Below are 19,250 nucleotides of genomic sequence, written 5' to 3' on the forward strand. Positions count from 1 at the left end.
AATAGAATAGAAAACAAACCGGTAGTATTTGGTATTTGATGAGAGCACAAGAGAGAAAACGAGTGTTTTTAACAATGGCGGTTGCACAAGAGAGCAGACGAGTGTTTTGAACAATGCTTCACTTTCTTAACAACAATGTGGTGATTTAATTGCTCTGGAACTCGAATTAAAACGGTGAGAAAAGGCTTTTGGTTTTTGTATCTTGAAGGTTTTTTTGTGCGCGAGAGAGATGATACCGGTTAGAAAGGTTGTTCCTGATCATGCGCGATTTAAGGGGGGGAGTGTATTGGGCTTGCTTTGGACTTCGCTGTTGGGCTTGGGCTGGAGGTTACCCAATCTAATTTGGTGGTTGCCCAATACAGGACCCCTCATATTTGACAATTCCCCGTCAAATATGACTTTTCACAGAACGACCACTAGAAAGTCCAAACAAGTTAGTAATTCCAAACAAAAAACGACCTTCAAAATTGCTACCGCGTCTTGCCCATCTTTTGTAAAGGGAAACGCCGGAATTCAAATCTGGAACCAGTTTGAAAATCCAAAATCGGAAAAATATCAGTCTGGTTTATGGAAATTTTGGAAACTCGAAAAAAAAGTGGCACCCATACCACAATAACAACATTAAGTAGTTTTTGTTGTTGTCCATGATCCACCATCTAAAAAGACTAAGTGAGTGAGAAAATTGACACTGGTTATGTGGAATTGTGCGGCATCTTTTATTTTTCGATAAAATGCGGCGTCTGGTTCTTTCCATGGTCATAACTCCTAAGACTATTAATAGGTCCTAAGGGCGTGCTTGATAAGTGATTTTCCTGCTGGCAAATTGGTATTTTCCCACTTAACAGTGTATTTTCCACTGCTTGGTACCATTTTAGGACTTGGCAAATCTTTTTCTCATTTGCCGGCAAACACATCACGTGACCCAATTTTCCCACTTCAAGCGGGAAAAATTTATCCATCTCCGAGATGGATATATTTTGCCAGAGGAAAATCACCCAAAATTTTCCCACTTCATTTGCCAAATTGAATCAACCCTAGGTCGCAATCTCTCGTACTCACTCTCTCTCAGGTTAGCCGCAACTCTCTTTTCCTCTTTCTCTTTTGATTTTTTTCAGAAAAAATCGATTTCAAGGTTTGTGTTACTCTGCTGATCTGTGATTTTGATTTCACACGGTTTGTAAGAAGATTGGAAGAAATATTGGTGGTGTTCCTGAATTCCATTGATCTGTTTTACCAAAGAAAGCTTAACTCTATTGAGGTAATTTTTACTAGTTATTATAGCTTGATTTCTTTTGTTTTTTTTTTCTTGTTGTTGATCTACTTGTTGGGTTGTTGGGTGTTGACTATTTTGTTTTTGATTTTCAACTGTTAATTATTTGTTTATTTTGATTCGGACTTGATTATTTGTGTCCTATTACTCACCTATTATTAGGTGACTCCTATTTTGCCAATCGAAATCCGAAAACTTGAACATAAATTTCTGGTTCCATGTAGCTTTCTTGTCTTTCCCTGCACTATCGAATTTCGTTACTCAGTTTTGGTGTTTGAGATTGAAGTCCTTGGCGCCCAGTAACTACCATGGTAGAGTTGAACCATCTATAGATGTGTCTCATGCCTAGTAATGGATTCTTGTCTGGGTTTTTTTTTACCTTATGCGTTAGTTTCCTGAATGTTGCTATGGAGTTATGGCTGAAATGATATCTTGCTATGATGTTATGCTTGAAAATGTAGACATTAGAACTGTTTCTTATAATCTAATTAGCTGAAGTGGATGTCTTGCTTACCAAAACAGATATGAGGAATTATCATGTGCCGTGCTTTTATAATATTAGTCTAAGCACTACAGGGTGCGCTATCACATATCGAATTGTCGCGACCAATTTTTGTTTAGCTTCATGAAAAACAGTCTCTTCTAAATTATTAATGCCGTGTTCTGATTCTAAGAATGATGAGGTGAATATTCTAAAGGTATTGACGACCTTTATTTAGGTACATCAATAGAACCAACCGATTGAGATTTTACTGTCAAGTTAAGAATGCTCTGTACTAGTTGTCATTCTGCCAAAAGAAGGCTTCAGAATTTCCGTAGAGTGCTTGATGAGCGAGCTGTCAGATTCTACTATGACTTATCCAAACTCAAAGTCAGAAGCATGCGCACCACTTGCTGTATTTGAGCCCTTCAGGTTTTTGTACACTAGAACCTCTGGATTTGTTGCATCTTGAAGGAAATGCTCAAGTTAGCTTAGTAAGCAATGATCCTGATTAATCATTCAAATCGAGATCTTACAGCCTCGATAAAAGGTTCTTTGCCTAATGACTTCTCTTTTGGTGATAGCTTAACAATTCTATAACTAAACATGTTTTTCTTTCAGCTACTTCCACTTTGTTCATGAAGCAGTAACCATATTAATGGAGGCTTCAATCTTATTATCATTTGCTGTATTGCCTTTGTTTTGGAAAGTAAGTAAAATTGTAGTGTTCACTCTAAATAAACCTCTTGTCGTTCCATTCTCAGGTGTGTTATTATGTCTTTGAGCTGCTACTTTTGTTTGCAGAAAGCGTGCAGGAGATTTTCTCGTGTACGCTGGCCTCAATGCGGAAAATGAGATAATCCATACACTTGCCCCCACACACACACCCCACCTTAGTTTCTCTTTTTTGCTCAAAGATATGTTCTGGCGAGATATTAGCTTAATTGCATTTTTTGATATTGTTTTCAGCATCTTGAGGCAGGACTCTCGGTAAGAGGTAACGAAGGATTTGGATCAAGCAGGTAAAACGTTTAATGCAACTTCCTTTAGGTTCAAACCCACTGTCACCATAGTAATTCATAGTCTTAAAACTTGAGTGGAAAGTTCACTTTTGTGCTTAAAATGGGAAAATATAACTTCTTTTGATCTTGTGTAAACATCTAATTGATTGTTATAGGTTGGATGCTGTTGTTCTTGATCTAGTTGCAGATGATAGCACTGGTTTGCAAAAGCAGAAATCTGACTATCATTGGGATAAGGTACTCCCTATTCCCAACAACGCTATTTTTACTGATTATTTTTCCTCAGGGATTCCGTAACATAACTTGAATTATTATTTTGTCAACAGAAACGTAAGAGGTACATTAAATTAAACCTTCAGATTGTTGGTGGAAGTTCTGTTACACTTGAACGCCTAGATTGCTGTCCTGGGTCCTGGAAATTAGCCTATTCTGAAACGGGGAAAGTAATTTTTTTACTATCCTCGTTTGCCTTTTTTTTTATATGTTAGGCAAATCGCTGCTTGACCATTTTATGTTTTTCTGGGCAGCCACTTTCTTTTCGGCTTTAGTTTCGAATGTTTACTTTTGTAAGGCTAACTTCAGTATCAATTGGTACGTGTATGTGAACTCTAGGAAAGGAATTATTTGTGAACGGTGCTAACTTCAGCTTCTGCCTGATAAATTGATAATATAAAGAAGCACTATCAAAGTACTAATAATTGAAGTATATAGCAATTTAAGAATCCAACTCCAACAAAGTATAGTACTCTGTGTTATCATGCTCCAACTCTAGCAAATGTTTTGCGCGGCTTACTATCAAAATGAACCCTAGAAACCCCAAATTCAACTGTCAGGCGTAGTTACCATTTTCAAAATTATTTCCTTTGCTTCTCGGAGATCTCTACATCGACCAAAGAGATCTACCATGCCAATACATAGTGATTTAAATCGTGTTTCACACCAAATCTGGCCGTGTAACTAAAAATTGTACAACCCTCACGGGCAGAATGAATACAAGCAGAAAGTAAGCTTAAAATGGTGATGCTCTTAGGTTTGACACCATCATCCACCATACGGCCAAAAGGTTCCAAGGCTTCTAAACCTAGTCCATGGTTAACTGTATCCTTCGATCATAGAACTCCATGCAACTACATTCTAATGTAAAACAATGTAAATTAAATTAGATAGTGGTGTTTGTTGAGTTTGTGTGATAATGTATCGTGTTATATTGGCATTAGGAGATTTGATTAAGTATTTGATGACATAAGTTACTTAATTAAACAAATAAAAAAACAGGAAGAGAAGTAAGAATGGCAAAACTTGAGTAAATTTCTAACTTTGATTCGAATTAAAAGAGGAAGAGGTTGGCTATCTTGACAGAGAGAGAGAGAATACAAAGGAGAGAGCGAGAGAAGTCACTTTGATCTAGGGTTAAAAATATTTGCCGAATTTGCCGGCAAATTTTTTTGGGTTATCAAGCACCAGCAAACTTGGCAAATGACATTTGCCAACATTTGCCTCTCGACCAAACAAGCAGCGGCAAATAGTTATTTTCCTGCTGGTAATTTGCCGGCAAATTATATAATGGGAAAATGTTTTCCCTCTTCCATATTTGCCCAGCATGCGGGAAAACTTATCAAGCAGGCCCTAAGAGTAATATATGCAAAGTACCGCCCATTGAATTAATTTCCAAATGGGACAGATTTTTTTAATAGTTTTTGGTAAAGAAATGCGACGTCCATCGAAAATGAAAGCTTCGATTGAATTCACATCACAAACAAAAGTTTGGTAGTGGGCCCATTAACTAGGACTCCCAAAACCTCAAAATACCATTCAAAACCTCGAAACACCTACCAAGTACCAACATCCTCCTTTTTACTGTACATATAAGCTACTTAAAACCAACCAGATGCTATTAGGGAATAAGATGAACATAAAAACAGATTACAAGTACCTAACCAGATTCCTTTCAACTCTTTAGGGCTCAGCAACCTTGCAAGATTCATAGATTTCTCCCTCAGAATTTTTTAACCAAGAGTCTAGGCTCTCTTTCAAAGATCCAGAATTGACCATCCACCAATCTATGTACCTAATCAACTCTTCGACTTTGGCCTGAGATTCATCATTCCAGACCTGAGAAGAATCATTCCAGGTTTCACTGTGAATGCCGCTAGCCAAATCAAGTATCTTGCTAATTTCCTTAACCTCATAAACAAGTCGATCTGTGGCCTTGTGAGCAGCTGTACGAACCAGGTCAACAATCTCAGAATCCCATTTTTGTACCAACAAAATACGCCTGAATATCGCGGCAAGCCAAAGTAACTCTCCCATAATATTATCACTAGCTATGAAACTATAAGATTCAGGATTTTCAAGGCACAAACTTCGTATAGCTTGTTTCATCCTTTCCTTGAATTCTACATACAAAAAATAAAGTTAGGGCAGTATACAATGTACTTAACAGAAAATTACAAAACAAAAAGAATCATTGAAATTGATGACATAGAACAGGAGTTCGAAGAGTATCGCGCAGTTCGTGCATTTTTCTCTGAATTTAAACATTTTACAATGGTAAATAAAAAAACAGAAAAATAATAAATAATAATAATAAAGCCTATGGTTTCTAGCATACTACAATGTAATGAAAACCGATGTTAAGTCGAGCATCTGGAGCACAGTACATCAATCATACAATATATCCTATGGTCTCTAGGTAGCAAATTGAGATAACGATGCAATAGCATTGTAATGCCAAACACTATATATAACCCTCAGTGCAAAATTTATCATGTGCTATTTCAGCATGGAGAACTAACAAAACAAAAGAAAACATAACTAGAACTTAAAGTCAAAAAATCCATTCTATTACCATCATTCTTAGTTGATTACTACTAGAAATGACCTGAACCACAAAGGCATGGTGAACTAACAAAACAAAAGAAAAACATAACTAGAATTTAAAGGCAAAAAACCCAGTCTATTACCATCATTCTTAGTTGAGTACTAGAAATGGCCTGAGCCATAAAGCTCAATGGCGCCCCTTTGGCACACTTTAGCTTACAAATAATTTTAACATTGAAAGTAAATTGTTGTGGTCTAAACTTCAAACAGTTAAATCAAAGTCTTAAGTTTCTTCCATCGTAACCTTATTCAATGCTCTCAAAAGATCTTAGGTGACTCGTAGTTGAATTAGGATTGCTTCTAATTGTTATTTGAGAATTCCTATTGAGGTGGTGAAACCTTCGGTCGATTACAACAAACCATTAAAATAACCCAAAATTTGGGTTAAATAATCTCAAACGATCCTCTTATGCTATCTAACAAACCTAATTATGGCAACTGATTATACTAAAACCCATTGCCATAATAACATTGTGCGCCTGAAGTGCAAGTGCACCATATCACCATCACAACCTGTTAAGTGCTTCATATAGCCATGATAACATTGCTTGCAGCTGGCAAACCATTTTTAACCCTATAGAAATACCCAAGGAGACAAATTGTCACAATTGCTAGAAAGTAAGACAGCAATATTAATAACCACCTGAACTGAATAATTACCAACAATTCCCAATCCAATAATATGACTAGCATTTCAGGGAACAACACTAGAAGTCCAAACAAGTTAACAATTCCAAACACAAAACAACCTTCAAATTTTCAAATTAAAATTATTATCAGTATCCTGCCCGATAGAAATTCGGAAAACAAAGTTTCTTCCAAAAAAATATAATCTGGAAACTACTTCCAAATTTCAAAATCGGGAAAATATCATATCAATTTTTGGAAAATGTGGAAACTCCGGAAAAAAGGGTCGCCACTTCCACAATGATAGCATACTTTTTTACTTTGATACAGACTTGAGACACTTGGAGATAAAGTTTTAAAAAGCCACTATTATTTTGAACTAGTGCACGGCTGCTACATGATAACCAGACATCTAGTCAAGACACATGTAAACCTTGTCAACCTGTGAGATGCATTCAAGAAAGAGACTTTAAAACAATAAACAAAAGGACTGCTACACACTGAGAAATGTAAAGACTCGAGTCAATACAGGTTCAGTCTAAATAAGAATAAGTATCTATGCAGGTTCAGGTCAAATAATAATAACTAGTTCAGAAAACATGATGAAAGAGGAGGGGGGAAGGAATGTATGAACAAACCATGATCATAAGAACCTCCAGCCAGAGCAGCCCAAGCACAACCAAGGTCATTTGTTTGTCCCACAGAATCTTCTATCAATTTCGCAATAAACAATTTCAGGTTCTTTTTCCCTGTCTCTATTCCCTCTATCTTCTTTGCTTCTTCCTTTGCATTTCTCCTCTTTTTGTCTAAATAAGAAAATTAAAAGAAAAAAGGACTTCAACTTCAATTATACTACAAGATTGTTAAGAAAAAAAGGACTTGGACTTCTATTATACTATGACATCTGTAATGGAATTCAGACTCATAACAAATCAACTTCTTCAAGTTTCAAGAACACCTCATAACATAGTAAGCAATTATAAAACAAAAACCTTTCCCAAGTTTTAATTACAAAAATTACAATAGCAAATAGCTTTGAATTCTAAATATCTCAAACAAATATAGTGCTCGCTTCATCTACTTAAGGTGTAATATTTGTAATCTCCAGTTAAACTTCTCCTTTTCAATATAGATATTAACCAGCAATGTCAAAAAAACAGATGCGGTGAAATTACAAAACTACTTGGTAGCAAAAACCAAATCCTAAACTATGTATATCAGTTGAAGCTATAGTCAAATTAGAACTCAATTAAAGAATAAAATCATGAACAATCAGAAAGTTCATAAACATAAATATCTCTACCGTTTTAAGTTTTGACTGGGACCAAAAGAAGTTCAGCAAGAAGGAAGGTAGCTATCAAACCAACTTGATAATTAGAGGACAAAAGAGGGAATATGATATCATAATATCATGTAACGGCAAAGTTTTTTCGCACAAAATTAGAACTATATGTTAAAACATGGTTTTCTAAAAAAAACAACGGTTTCACCTTAAGAATATAAAACTTATTTAACCTTAGTTGTGCAACTGATACTGTTTCCTTAGTTAATATATAGTCACATTACAGTAAAATAGTTAAGAACAAGCTTTTACCATCAGAGAGTATGCAAGCTTTTACCATCAGAGAGTATGTACGTAAATAATTTATTTGTTCATGAATTGTAATCCAAAATACCCATTTGACACGTGAAATAAAATTGTGAGATTCGTATAATCATGAAATCAAATGTAAAGTACCTTTGCTGACTAAATAATAAAACTAGTTGTGTCCACTGCAAAATAACAAAGAACAGGACACAGAAGATAGACTCGAGCAACAAAAACAATTAAAAATTTTGTTCAAGATTAATCGAACAAATAACAATTCTCAGTTATTCTCATCTTTCAAGATAATCAACAATTGTATTTTCTTTGCAGGAGTAAGGCTTAGTCGCATTCAAAAAAATTGGATTCTATCAAAGAAACGTAGCTTTCCTAGATGAAGCTAACCTCTATATGCGTTCTCAGAACGCTTGATTCTTTTTTCTAGCATCTGCCACGCTCTCTTCTCCTCCTCCGTTTCCTCATTATCCTTTTCCTTGTCCAATTTTCTTTTCCTTGGACCCTCTTCCCTCCCTTTTTCGCTCTCTTGCTTTTGTTTGAATGTCGTACTATTTTCCATCTTCTCCTTATGTTTTGCTCTCTTTCTGATACCACTCTCTTGCTTTCGATTGGAAGCCCTCATTTCCATCATGCCCTCCTTTGTTCCTGTGTATATCAGTGGAAACTATGGTAAGTCAAATTATAGAACTCATTTATAAAAACAGGATCATCAACAACAATGAGACAATTCATAAAACACAACTCTTAAGATTTCACCTTAGTAGTGCAAAACCATAAAACTCAGCAATTAACACTATTTCATTCATAAAAATATATAGTGATCTTCGGTCAAGAATTTTTTTTTTACCCATCAGACTATGCAAGTAAATAACTTATGTGTTCATGAATCGTACTACAAATTACCCATTTCAAATAGTGAGATTAGTCTGACTATGAAATCAAATGTATAGTAACTTTTTGATGACTATGAAACTAAATGTGGACCAGTGCAAAGTGTCAAAAGAAACAACTTTCATGTATTTTTAATATTTAAGACTAGTCACCATATATTGTAGAAATTAATTTAATTTTCATAGAAAAAGCCGACCTTACCTTTAGATCCACTGCGTAGCTTTCTATTATTTTCTAGCTTTGCCGTTTCCTCTGACTCCTTAAGTTTTTGTGCCCTCGTTGTCACCATACTTCTCTTTTCGCTGCACGGACCTACTCTTTAGAACCTACTTGCGAAACACGTATCTCTAAGTATCTTCATATACCACAAGTATGCGAACCGTGCTAGGCATCAGTGTTTTTTCAAATTTTTAAACCTGTCGCTCTAACATCTCTCTGATAGTATGATTTTTTGAATTCTAGTTATAATCTAAAAAATAATATAAAAACATTAGGAGGGGTTGAATATAATTTGAGTGACATGAATGAGGTTTTCTAAATTATTTTAAATAATATGAAGCTAATTCTAATTTCAATAAAGTGAGAGAGTTTTTGGTAAATTATTTAAAAATGAGGGAGCTGATTAGAATAATTAAGGGAGGTGGTTCTAAAATCATAAAATAGAGAGATTACAAATACACAGTTCGGTTGAGAAATTTTCCTCCTAAAGATCCGGCTATCATATAGTGTAGATATGTCAAATAAGCGGGTCGGTGTAGCATAACTGTAGTTTTAAGGTTCAGGTCGAAGTCGGTTATTAATTGGGCTATTCTAGGTCTCTCACTACGGCCCATTTATTTTTTACGTTTTTTTTATCAACTGAGATTTGAGAACGGGCCCATAAGACAGAAGTGGGTCTAGGACAAACCGGGTGGACCGCTGCTGGAAAAAACAACGGTATTGCCTCCCTCAACTCCCTGTTTGGTAGCATGAATTAGGAAAACCTGTAAAAGGAATAAGGCCCTTGATAGCAGCTCTTTGTATTTGCCTGTGTCGAAAGACACGGAGATAACTTGAATTACCTTTTCCCCACATGAAAAGCAACGTAATCTAGCTTGGTGTGTACAGGGAGATTTTAATAATGTGCTCTATTCTCATGAGAGGATAGGGGAGCTGGTCCATCCTCGAGAAACAGTTCCTTTTAGGGACTGCCTAGTCGATCTGAGGGGTTGTTTGATTTAAAAGCATCAGGGTGTTAGTTTACGTGGACTAATTATGGAGTAGGAGCAAATAGGAAATGGTCAAAGATAGACAGGGTGCTTATCAACATCCTCTGGTCGTCTTTGTTTGTGCATGCCTCAGCTGAATTTCGCAAAGGAATTTCGGACCATTCTCCCATGATAGTCCGCTTGGTTGATCTTTGAAAAGGGAGAGTTCCTTTCGGGTTTTGTAATTCTTGGGCCCTTCATGACAGTTTCAAAGAGTTGGTTACGCAAGTTTGGGGATACGAGGGTGATGGGAAGTTGTCTATATATACCGGTACAAAAATTGAAGATTCTCAAGTCTAAACCGCGAGGATGGGCTAGGGTGCATATGTCCAATATTCATATAAAACCGAGGCAAAGGAGGGAGGATCTTCACGACACATTGAAAAAGAGCTACAAAGTTCCCTTTACGGATCTCCGTTATCTTTAAAAGGAAAGAAAAAAAGCTAGAACTCTCCGTAAATTGATTGAGATGGAGTATATGGATCTTAAGGCCAAAGCTGAAAATGATTGGCTAGATTACGGCGATAAAGGAAATGCATTCTTCCATCAAGCAATAAAAGAAAGAAGGAACCGTAATTTTGTGTGGTCTGTTTTATATGAAAGGGGTAAAACATGAAGGAGTAGCACAAGTGTCCAATGCTTTCATCAATTTCTTTTCGGGACCTTCGGGAGTTGAGGCTCGACGACGACGAAGTCTTGGGTTCTTTGTTGGAGGACATACCGCCAGGGGGTGGTGGATACTGATAAGCAAAAAAAGCCGTAAGAGGTTACAAATGGGGAAATTATAATGAGCTTTATTTGATATGGAGGACTTTAAATCCCTGTGGGGCACGATGGCTATACAACATTCTTCTTCAAAGATTCATGGGACATAGTCGGTGAAGACTTCCTAAGAGTTTGTCAAGGAAGTGTTCGGGTCATAACAAAATTCATAAAGGAACAAATGCAACATTTCTATGTCGGTTCCTAAAAGCCTGTTGTTTCCACGAGGTTGATGAATTTCGTCCGATTGCATGCTGCAATATTACTTATAAATGTATTGCTAAGATACTCAGTAATAGGATGAAGCCTTACATGGAACAGTTGATCGCTCTTAATCAGTCAGCATTCATTCCTGGAAGATGTATACAGGATAATCTTCTACTGGCTCACGAATTGCTCAGAGGATACAACAGAAAGCATGGGCCGCAGAGATGTACTATCAAAGTTGATATCCAAAAAGCTTATGACACTGTTAGCTGGGAATCCCTACTGCTGGTGCTCAAGAGATTCAGATTCCCCGAAAAGTTTATTGGCTGGCTAGTTATGTGCTTCTCATCTCCTTGGTATTCAGTCCTTGTCAATGGTAGTCCATATGGATTCTTTGAAGGGAAACGAGGGTTAAGGCAAGGTGATCCTTTGTCTCCGTATTTATTCGTACTGGTAATGGAACTGTTAGGTGGTCTGCTGAAGCAAGGGCTCCTGTTGAAAGGCATCAAGCCTCATTCCAGGTGTAAAAGACTTGCAATAACTCATCTGAGTTTTGCTGATGATGTTCTACTGTTTTGTAAAGGGGAAGCTGGCTCTATATTGGCTGTTAAGTCGGCAATCAATTATTTCTCTTCTCTGACAGGGCTGAAGATAAATACTCTGAAGACATCTATACTCACTGGTAGTATGACAAATGATGATAGGCTAGCTCTTGCTGGGTTGTTGGGGGTTCAACTGGTCACCCCTCCCATAAAATATCTGGGGCTACTACCACATCACGCTAGAATCGGCTCCAAGGATTGCTTGCCACTGATTGAAAAAATCACCATGAGAATGTCCAACTAGAAGAACAGGTCTTTATCTTATGCGAGCAGATTACAGCTTATACAGTCTATCCTGTCCTCATTTCATATATATTGGGAGAAGACTTTTATCATTCTAGTTGGTGTTTTGGACAAGGTCGCAAAACTCTGTAACAGATTTCTGTGGTCTGGAGATTTGGTGCAAGTGAAGATGCATAAAGCAAGTCATGCAACTTTGAGGTTGCATAAAGAGGAAGGAGGACTGAGCATTATTGATCCTAGGGTATGGAACAAAGCAGCATACTGTGGGTTGGTATTTAAGGTTGCTACTAAGGAAGAAACTCTGTGGACGAAGTGGACTTGGGAGTACCACATTCGACAGAAACACTTCTGGACTATGAAGATTCCTTCGGATTGCTCGTGGGTGTGGAGGAGTATACTGAAACATAGAAAGATTGCTCGGAAATATATTAGATGCTTGATTGCTAATGGAGAAGGAACAAGTTTATGGCACGATCCTTGGATAGCCTCTACGTTGCTAATCCACAATGCACAAGCTAGAAATTTCATCCATGAACCAGATGATGCTAAAGTAAGCGAGCTGATTACGAATGGTACTTGGAACGACAAGGTCCTCAACTTGCCAGACGGGGAGTTGAAATCAATAATCTTACAGACTCCCATCAATGTCAACATGGTTCAAGATTTGGTAGTGTGGACTGCTACAAGTTCGCAGTAGGTTCTCCTCAAAGTCACTTTACATGTCCATCAAGAAGATGAGAGAAAAGGTTGGTTGGTACAAATTGGTGTGGGGCAAATATAATGTTCAAAACATTCTTTCATCACCGGCAACCGCTTATGGGATGTTTGGCAACACAAGATCGACCGATTCACGGGAAGATTCTCTCTCACTCGAGTGTTGTTTGTGTAACGACAAAACTCCCGAAAACTCGAAGCACCTCTACTTCAATTGTGGCGTTCACAAACAAGATTTGGGCTGTGATTAAAGATAATCTGGGGTTGGGAGTGGTTCGCGAATCCACTGCAGAGTGGAAGTTTCTGTTGCACAAGACAAGATCGAACACGATCTCAAGTGAGATAACAAGGGTGATGATTTGTGCAACCGTATGGGATTTGGAACGAGAGAATAGCGGGAGGTTCATGAACGAGCTCATTCTGCAGAGTCGATTAGCAGCTACATCATGGAGAAGATGAAAACATACTTGCAGCGAGTTATCAAGTCCACTGAGGACTCTTCTTCAGCGACTAGGTATTTGATTGCGAGACTGGGTATTGAGATCACAATAAGGCAGCGAGCGGCAGAGCTAGTTAAATGGACCAAACCACCTGTTGGTTTCGTCAAGATCAATTCGGATAGGTCGGTGACTGAAGATAGAGCTGGATATGGCGGTATACTGAGGAACCATGAGGGATCTCCTATACTCTTATACATGGGAAATGTGAACTTACGATCGGTGATTATCCAAGAGTTAAAAGGAATTGAGGCTGGTCTTCGGCTCGACAGCCTCGTTAAACCGTAATATGATTTTGGTTGAATCTGATTCTCTAAGAGCAGTCCAAGTAATTAACAGACAGGAGCTGAGCCTTTGGTACTGTCTCGATACAGTGGAAGGCATCTGGAGGCTAATGAACCAATGTGGGTCGGTTAGTGTGTCCCATGTGTATAGGGAAAAGAATAGAGCGGCAGACCTGATGGCTAAGACTAGTACTACTCGGGATAGAATTATAAATCCTGGAGTTACTTTTGTAAGCATTCCTCCTCTTACGTATGAGCTTAATGTTATAGTAGAGGAAGATGCTATTGGTAAGTTGTACCAGAGAGTTTGATTAATACAGGTTGGGGTCTGCCAAACCCCTCATAAACGTTTCAAAAAAAAAAAAAAAAAAAAAAAATCTAGCTTGAATTTGTATTGCCGAAAACATCTTGAATTTTCTTGATTTGCTCTGATATTTGTAAGGGACATTCAATCAAGTAGGCACGTGATGCGTATGCAGTTTATATACAACGACTCCACCAACTCAACTTCAAACATAAAACATACGAACACTCGCCACGCTCAGTGACTCGCACATTTATCAAAGTATCAATGACTCACTCGATATCATATCATCATCAATGACTCGTCACTCGACTTCGTCTCATGACGTCATCACCTACCACTCTCATCAATATTATCATTAGCATTGAGCATTTACCCGCCGTAATATTCAGATCAACACCATCATTACACTCTATGTTGAGGAAAAATGATACCAATCGATCCCTACTAAGATAGCTTGCACTTGGACAATCTACAACTCCAATGAAAAATCTAAACTTTAACTAGCACCAATAACCACAACCTAAGCTATGGAATTAACTATCACAAACGAGCAATAGTAATGTAAAGTAACTTACCGCAATGAGACACAAGATGTAACGTAGTTCGGCTAATGATACATACTTCCACAATAGCAAATCATTTTATAAGTGTGGGAAGGAAGATTACAATCACTCCTCTCAAGTCTCTCCAAACTTACTAGATCTCTCTTCATTAATCTCTCCTTACAAGCTTTATCTCTTTGCAAGAGTTTTCTCTCAATTTTGGTTTCTCTCAAAATTGGTTTTCTCTCTAAGACTTATGTTACTAAAAACCTAACTTTGGTTTTATAGTAATCTGAAATTTCGGTGGAAAAACAAAATCTCGAATTACTAGAGAAAAATCAGAACTCGGTGTGTAGAGGCAAGAGCGTGGGCGCCCTTTGGAACAGGCATATGAAGGCGTGCGTTCGCCTCCTTCTTGATCAACTTCCAATAACTTTGCTTCGTGAAAAAGAGAGAAAAAAAACTAACTTCTTTTCTTAGGCACCTTTGGAACAGACATATGAGGGCGCGCGTGCGCCTTCTTCTCTTCACACAAACAGTACCGATGTTACGCATCCTGGTGATTCTGTTGTGCAAGACTATGGCACGTGCGCCCCTTCTCCAAGGCAAATTAGGGGGCGCACACCCCTTCACTTCTACTAACAGGTCAGTACCAATCCATTGTCACATGGTGAGGGACTATACCCAACAATTTCCCCCTCCCGAAACCAAGAGGGGGTGTACTCCACACATTCAAGAATAACCAGGAGGAGTGTGCTACCATTCCGGCGGTAGCACAACAAACATCAAACTTGTCTTTCGGCAAAACTTTGGTCATTATATCCTACCCGTTCTTGTCGGTATGGATCTTCTCAATACACAATTGCTTCTCTCCGAGAACTTCTCTAATCCAATGATAACGCAAATGTATGTTCTTGAATCTAGAATGAAAACTCGGATTCTTGCTCAAATGGATGGCGCTCTAACTGTCACACAGAACCATAAACTGTTTCTACTTTAGCCCTAGTTCATTGAAGAACCTCTTCATCCATAACATCTCTTTGTAACACTCTGTGGCTGCAATATACTCGGCTTCTGTAGTGGAGAGGGCAACACATTTTTGCAACTTAGATTGTCAAGAAACTGCTCCCCCTGCAAAAGTAAACAGATAACCGAAAGTGAACTTCATCGAGTCAACATCATCTGCCATGTTTGCATCTGTGTAGCTTTCAAGTAAGGTCTTACTCCCATCAAAACACAAACACGCCTTGGAAGTGCCCTTGAGATATCTCAATACCCACTTAACACCTTCCCAATGCTCTTTACCTGGATTTGATAGAAATCAGCTTACAACACCAATGGCGAAAGAAATATCCGATCTTGTACACACCATTGCATACATTAAGTTGCCCACTGCGGATGCATAAAGAATCTTTTGCATTTCTTTCTTCTCATGCTCACCCTTTGGACACATATCTTTGGTCATACGGGATTGGCCACCAAGTGGACAAATGACTGGCTTCGCTTGATCCATGTTGAATCTCTTCAACACCTTATCAATATAGCTTTCTTGAGAAAGCCACAACTTCTCACTCTTTCTATCATGAGTGATCCGCATACCAAGTATCTACTTTGTTTAACCCAAATCCTTCATTTCAAAGGACTTACTCAAGTCTTTCTTCAGCTTGAATATCTTGTTGATGTTTTGATTAACTATCAACATATCATCCACAGACAACAAGAGCACTATGAAATCCCCATCTGGAAACTTTTGAACAAACACAGTGATCGGAAGAGGACTTCTTGTAGCCATGTTTCACCATAAATGACTCAAACTTCATGTACCACTGTCTCGGTGCCTGCTTTAAACCATACAAACTCTTTTTCAGTTTGTATACCAAATGCTCCTTGCCTATGACCTCAAAACCCTCTGGCTGGTCCATGTAGACATCTTCCTCAAGTTCACCATGAAGAAAAGTTGTCTTGATATCTAGTTGCTCAACCTCTAGATTCATACTTGCGGCCAAACCCAACACCACCCTGATAGAAGTCATCTTAACTATAGGAGAGAAAATTTCATCAAAGTCAACACACTTCCTTTGACCGAATCCCTTCACAACAAGGGTACTTTGTGCCTTGGATGTGGATTATATTCTTCATGTTTGACTTTGAAGATCCACTTATTCTTGAGAACCTTTTTTCTTTTTGGTTTCTCAACTAAGTCATAAGTGTAATTCTTATACAAAGAACCCATCTCATCTTGCATGGCCTTTAACTACTTTTCTTTGTATGTACCTTCGAGAGCTTCTTGATAGTATATAGGTTCTCCACCATCTGATAGTAAAACATACATATGTGGTGGATATCTGGTTGAAGTTTTTCTTTCTCTCTCGAACCTCCTCACCTCATTTTTTTGTGGCTCAGGAGGATGCACTCCTTCTTGCTTAAGTGGTGGTTCATGCACTTTATCTGCATCTTCTATCTCAATAGGTTCAATCCCATCATAAGCAATAGGATCATTATCATGAGCCTCAAACCCATGGTTCTCTATATTTTCAATGCCTTCTGCATCTCGTTCCACAGTAGGAACTTCTAGTTCTGAATTAACAAGATCATCAATGAAAGCTTCTAGCTTCTTGCCATTCTCAAAATCTGTTATTGTTTGGTCTTACAAGAACACAATATCTTGACTTCAGATTACCTTCATGTTAATCGGATCATAAAGTTTGTATCCAAACTTCTCATCCCCATAACCCAGAAAAATGTACTGTTTGGCTTTGTCATCAAGTTTTGTTCTCTCATCCTTGGGAATATGAACAAAGGTTCTGCACCCAAATACCCTTAAATATTCATAATCAACATCTCTGTCTGACCATACTCTCTTTGGATAATCACTATTTACAGGCTTCGAAGGCGATAAGTTGATCACATGTACAGCTGTGCGCATTGCTTCTACCCAGTAACTCCTTGCATTGGTAACTTAGAGTGAGACAATATGCATCTCATCCTCTCTATAATGGTGTGGCTCATCCTCTCTGCTATACCATTTTGCTGCGATGTCTTGGGAACTGCCTACTCATGACGAATCACATGACTCTTGCAATACTCTTCAAATGACCCAATGTACTCTCCCCCATTATCTGAACGAATACACTTCAAAGGCTTCTTTGTCTCTTTTTCCACCATGCTATGGAAAGTCTTGAACACACTGAGAACCTCATCTTTGGTCTTCAGACTATATGCCCATATCTTTCTTGATGTATCATCAATGAAAGTCAAGAAGTACAAAGCTCCCCCATGGGACTTCACTTTCATAGGACCACATAAATCCGATTGTACTAGCTCAAGGACATTCTTCTTTCGGTAAGGGGAATCTTTGGAAAGACACCCTATGTTGTTTTCCAACCAAACAATGAGTACATCTATTTAAATGCGTACATTTGATGTTTGGCAAAGCATTTTGCTTAGCAAGAACTTCCATGCCTTTCTCTCCCATATGACACAATCTTTTATACCATATTTCGGTGGAAGTTTCTTCTTGTGCCACATTTAACTCTGCTTTACACAAACTAGCTTGTGTCTTGTAAAGCGAACAACTCTTCTTTCCTTTGGCTATCACAAAGGAACCTTTACTTAGTTTTTATACCCCATTGCCAAACGTGCTCTGGAAACCATCATCATCTAACTTCCCAGAGGAAATTAGGCTTAACCGAATGTCAGGGACATGTCTTACATCCTTAAGTGTCAAGGTGTAGCCGATATTGGTTTCTACATGAACATCTCCAATGCCTATTATCTTAGAGACTCCACTGTTACCCATCTTTACCTCACCAAATTCACCACAGTTGTAGGTAGTGAAGAATCTCCTGTGTGGTGTGACATGATAGGATGCTCCTGTATCTATCACCCACTCTGTATCTTGGCATGAGATACTAAAACAGCACTCACCACAATCTAACACAATCCCCACTAGATCATCGTCTGCTATTGTGGTAGTATCTCGGCTTGTGCTTCCATTCCTCTTTACCATGTCTTCATGTACACAATTATTCTTCTCATCCCTCTTCAGTGTTCTACACTCATATCTGAAGTGACCCTTGGTGGCACAATAGTAACATTGTCTCTCTATCTTAGGAGTTATATTTTCACCCCTACATTTGCTTCTGCCATCACCTTTAGAATGAGGTGGTTTTCTACTTTTACCTCTCCCCCACTTTTCTGTGACAAGGATCTCTGAGTGAGAGGAGCTACTTCGTGAGCCCCTTCTTGTCTCCTCATTCAACAATGCATAGGTAACCATTTCCATTGAAATGATTCCGTCCTTAGCAGCTCCGCCAAGAGAAACTGTCAAAGTCTCTCAACTGTCGGGTAAAGAGTTCAATAGTAACAAAGCCTGAACTTCATCACCTATATAAATCTTCATCAAATGCAGCTGATTGATGGTATTCTGTACGTCATTAAGATGCTCAGACATTGAAGAATATTCTTTGTACTTTGAGTTAGTAAACTTCTTAATGAGTAGCACTTTGTTGTCTGCAACTTCCTCTCATAAAGGTCTTTCAATTTCTTCCACAAGCTAAAAGCGGTAGTCTCTTAGGGTACATGGTGGAAGACACTATCATCAATCCATTGTCGAATGTACCTAATAGTTTTTCTATCAAGCATCTTCTAATTTGCATCGGATACTTCTATCGGTTTTACTCCTCCATTCTTAATGGATTGTGTCAAGTCCTTGCAATAAAGCAAGTCTTCCATCTTGGCTTTCCAAATAGTGTAGTTACCTCTATTTAGACTAGTCATGTGAGTGTTTATAAAATGATCCAACTCAACAAACTATTTCAACTAAAATCTTCCCTTAGGAATCTAATTAAACACCTTTTCAACAAGATTTGGATAATAGTCTTTGTTATTAATCTAACCACGGCTCCAATACCACTTGTTGGGGAAAAACGATACCAATCGATCCCCACTAAAATAGCTTGCACTTGGACAATCTACTACTCCAATGAAAAATCCAAACTTTAACTACAACCAACAACCACAACCTAAGCTATAGAATTAACTATCACAAACAGGCAATAACAATGTAAAG

At 38.1% G+C, this 19,250-nt stretch overlaps 3 protein-coding genes and 1 long non-coding RNA gene across 14 annotated transcripts; 3 read left to right on the top strand and 1 right to left on the bottom strand.

Moving 5' to 3' along the window:
* Positions 1 to 584: 584 nt before the first annotated feature.
* Positions 585 to 4,991, top strand: LOC147496209 (uncharacterized). The gene is made up of 2 exons (XR_015194558.1): positions 585 to 781; positions 4,397 to 4,991. It is a non-coding gene; the product is annotated as an uncharacterized LOC147496209 (long non-coding RNA).
* LOC147496210 (putative DEAD-box ATP-dependent RNA helicase 29) lies at positions 790 to 3,471 on the top strand. 8 transcript variants are annotated; one of them, XM_086559221.1, is made up of 8 exons: positions 798 to 1,069; positions 1,183 to 1,258; positions 1,990 to 2,301; positions 2,373 to 2,460; positions 2,556 to 2,579; positions 2,721 to 2,773; positions 2,929 to 3,010; positions 3,100 to 3,418. In XM_086559221.1, the coding sequence occupies exons 4-8, from the start codon at positions 2,410 to 2,412 to the stop codon at positions 3,259 to 3,261; spliced, it is 372 nt and encodes a 123-aa protein (XP_086415347.1). In that variant the 5' UTR covers positions 798 to 1,069; positions 1,183 to 1,258; positions 1,990 to 2,301; positions 2,373 to 2,409; the 3' UTR covers positions 3,262 to 3,418. The 8 variants fall into 8 exon arrangements, 6 of the variants coding, with proteins under 6 accessions (XP_086415347.1, XP_086415349.1, XP_086415346.1 ...); XM_086559223.1 differs by having other exon boundaries at positions 2,002 to 2,301; XM_086559220.1 differs by having other exon boundaries at positions 1,186 to 1,258.
* Positions 4,490 to 9,169, bottom strand: LOC147496211 (uncharacterized). 4 transcript variants are annotated; one of them, XM_086559216.1, is made up of 4 exons: positions 8,976 to 9,169; positions 8,271 to 8,528; positions 6,919 to 7,086; positions 4,490 to 5,169 (listed from the first exon to the last, which is right to left on the bottom strand). In XM_086559216.1, exons 1-4 carry the CDS (start codon positions 9,061 to 9,063, stop codon positions 4,730 to 4,732), a joined length of 954 nt encoding a protein of 317 aa, XP_086415342.1. In that variant the 5' UTR covers positions 9,064 to 9,169; the 3' UTR covers positions 4,490 to 4,729. The 4 variants fall into 4 exon arrangements, with proteins under 4 accessions (XP_086415342.1, XP_086415344.1, XP_086415343.1 ...); XM_086559218.1 differs by lacking the exon at positions 8,976 to 9,169 and adding an exon at positions 8,787 to 8,919; XM_086559217.1 differs by lacking the exon at positions 8,976 to 9,169 and adding an exon at positions 8,731 to 8,866.
* A 2,835-nt stretch (positions 9,170 to 12,004) lies between these two features.
* On the top strand, positions 12,005 to 12,532 carry LOC147496212 (uncharacterized). Its single transcript, XM_086561292.1, has one exon. The coding sequence runs from the start codon at positions 12,005 to 12,007 to the stop codon at positions 12,530 to 12,532; it is 528 nt and encodes a 175-aa protein (XP_086417418.1).
* Positions 12,533 to 19,250: the final 6,718 nt, after the last annotated feature.

This window comes from Coptis chinensis, chromosome 5, assembly GCF_015680905.1.
Source record: "Coptis chinensis isolate HL-2020 chromosome 5, ASM1568090v1, whole genome shotgun sequence".
Lineage (NCBI taxonomy): Eukaryota > Viridiplantae > Streptophyta > Magnoliopsida > Ranunculales > Ranunculaceae > Coptis > Coptis chinensis.

What these genes read in the sequence shown, in the direction of transcription:
- LOC147496210 (XM_086559221.1), top strand. Translation starts at nt 2,410, where the DNA reads ATGGAGGCTTCAATCTTATTATCATTTGCTGTATTGCCTTTGTTTTGG. An exon ending in CGTGCAGGAGATTTTCTCGT is followed by an intron (nt 2,580 to 2,720) that starts GTACGCTGGCCT and finishes TATTGTTTTCAG; the next exon opens with CATCTTGAGGCAGGACTCTC. An exon ending in GAAGGATTTGGATCAAGCAG is followed by an intron (nt 2,774 to 2,928) that starts GTAAAACGTTTA and finishes TGATTGTTATAG; the next exon opens with GTTGGATGCTGTTGTTCTTG.
- LOC147496211 (XM_086559216.1), bottom strand. Translation starts at nt 9,063, where the DNA reads ATGGTGACAACGAGGGCACAAAAACTTAAGGAGTCAGAGGAAACGGCA. An exon ending in TTCTGAGAACGCATATAGAG is followed by an intron (nt 7,087 to 8,270) that starts GTTAGCTTCATC and finishes TTTCTTATTTAG; the next exon opens with ACAAAAAGAGGAGAAATGCA. An exon ending in TGGAGGTTCTTATGATCATG is followed by an intron (nt 5,170 to 6,918) that starts GTTTGTTCATAC and finishes TTTTGTATGTAG; the next exon opens with AATTCAAGGAAAGGATGAAA.
- LOC147496212 (XM_086561292.1), top strand. Translation starts at nt 12,005, where the DNA reads ATGCATAAAGCAAGTCATGCAACTTTGAGGTTGCATAAAGAGGAAGGA.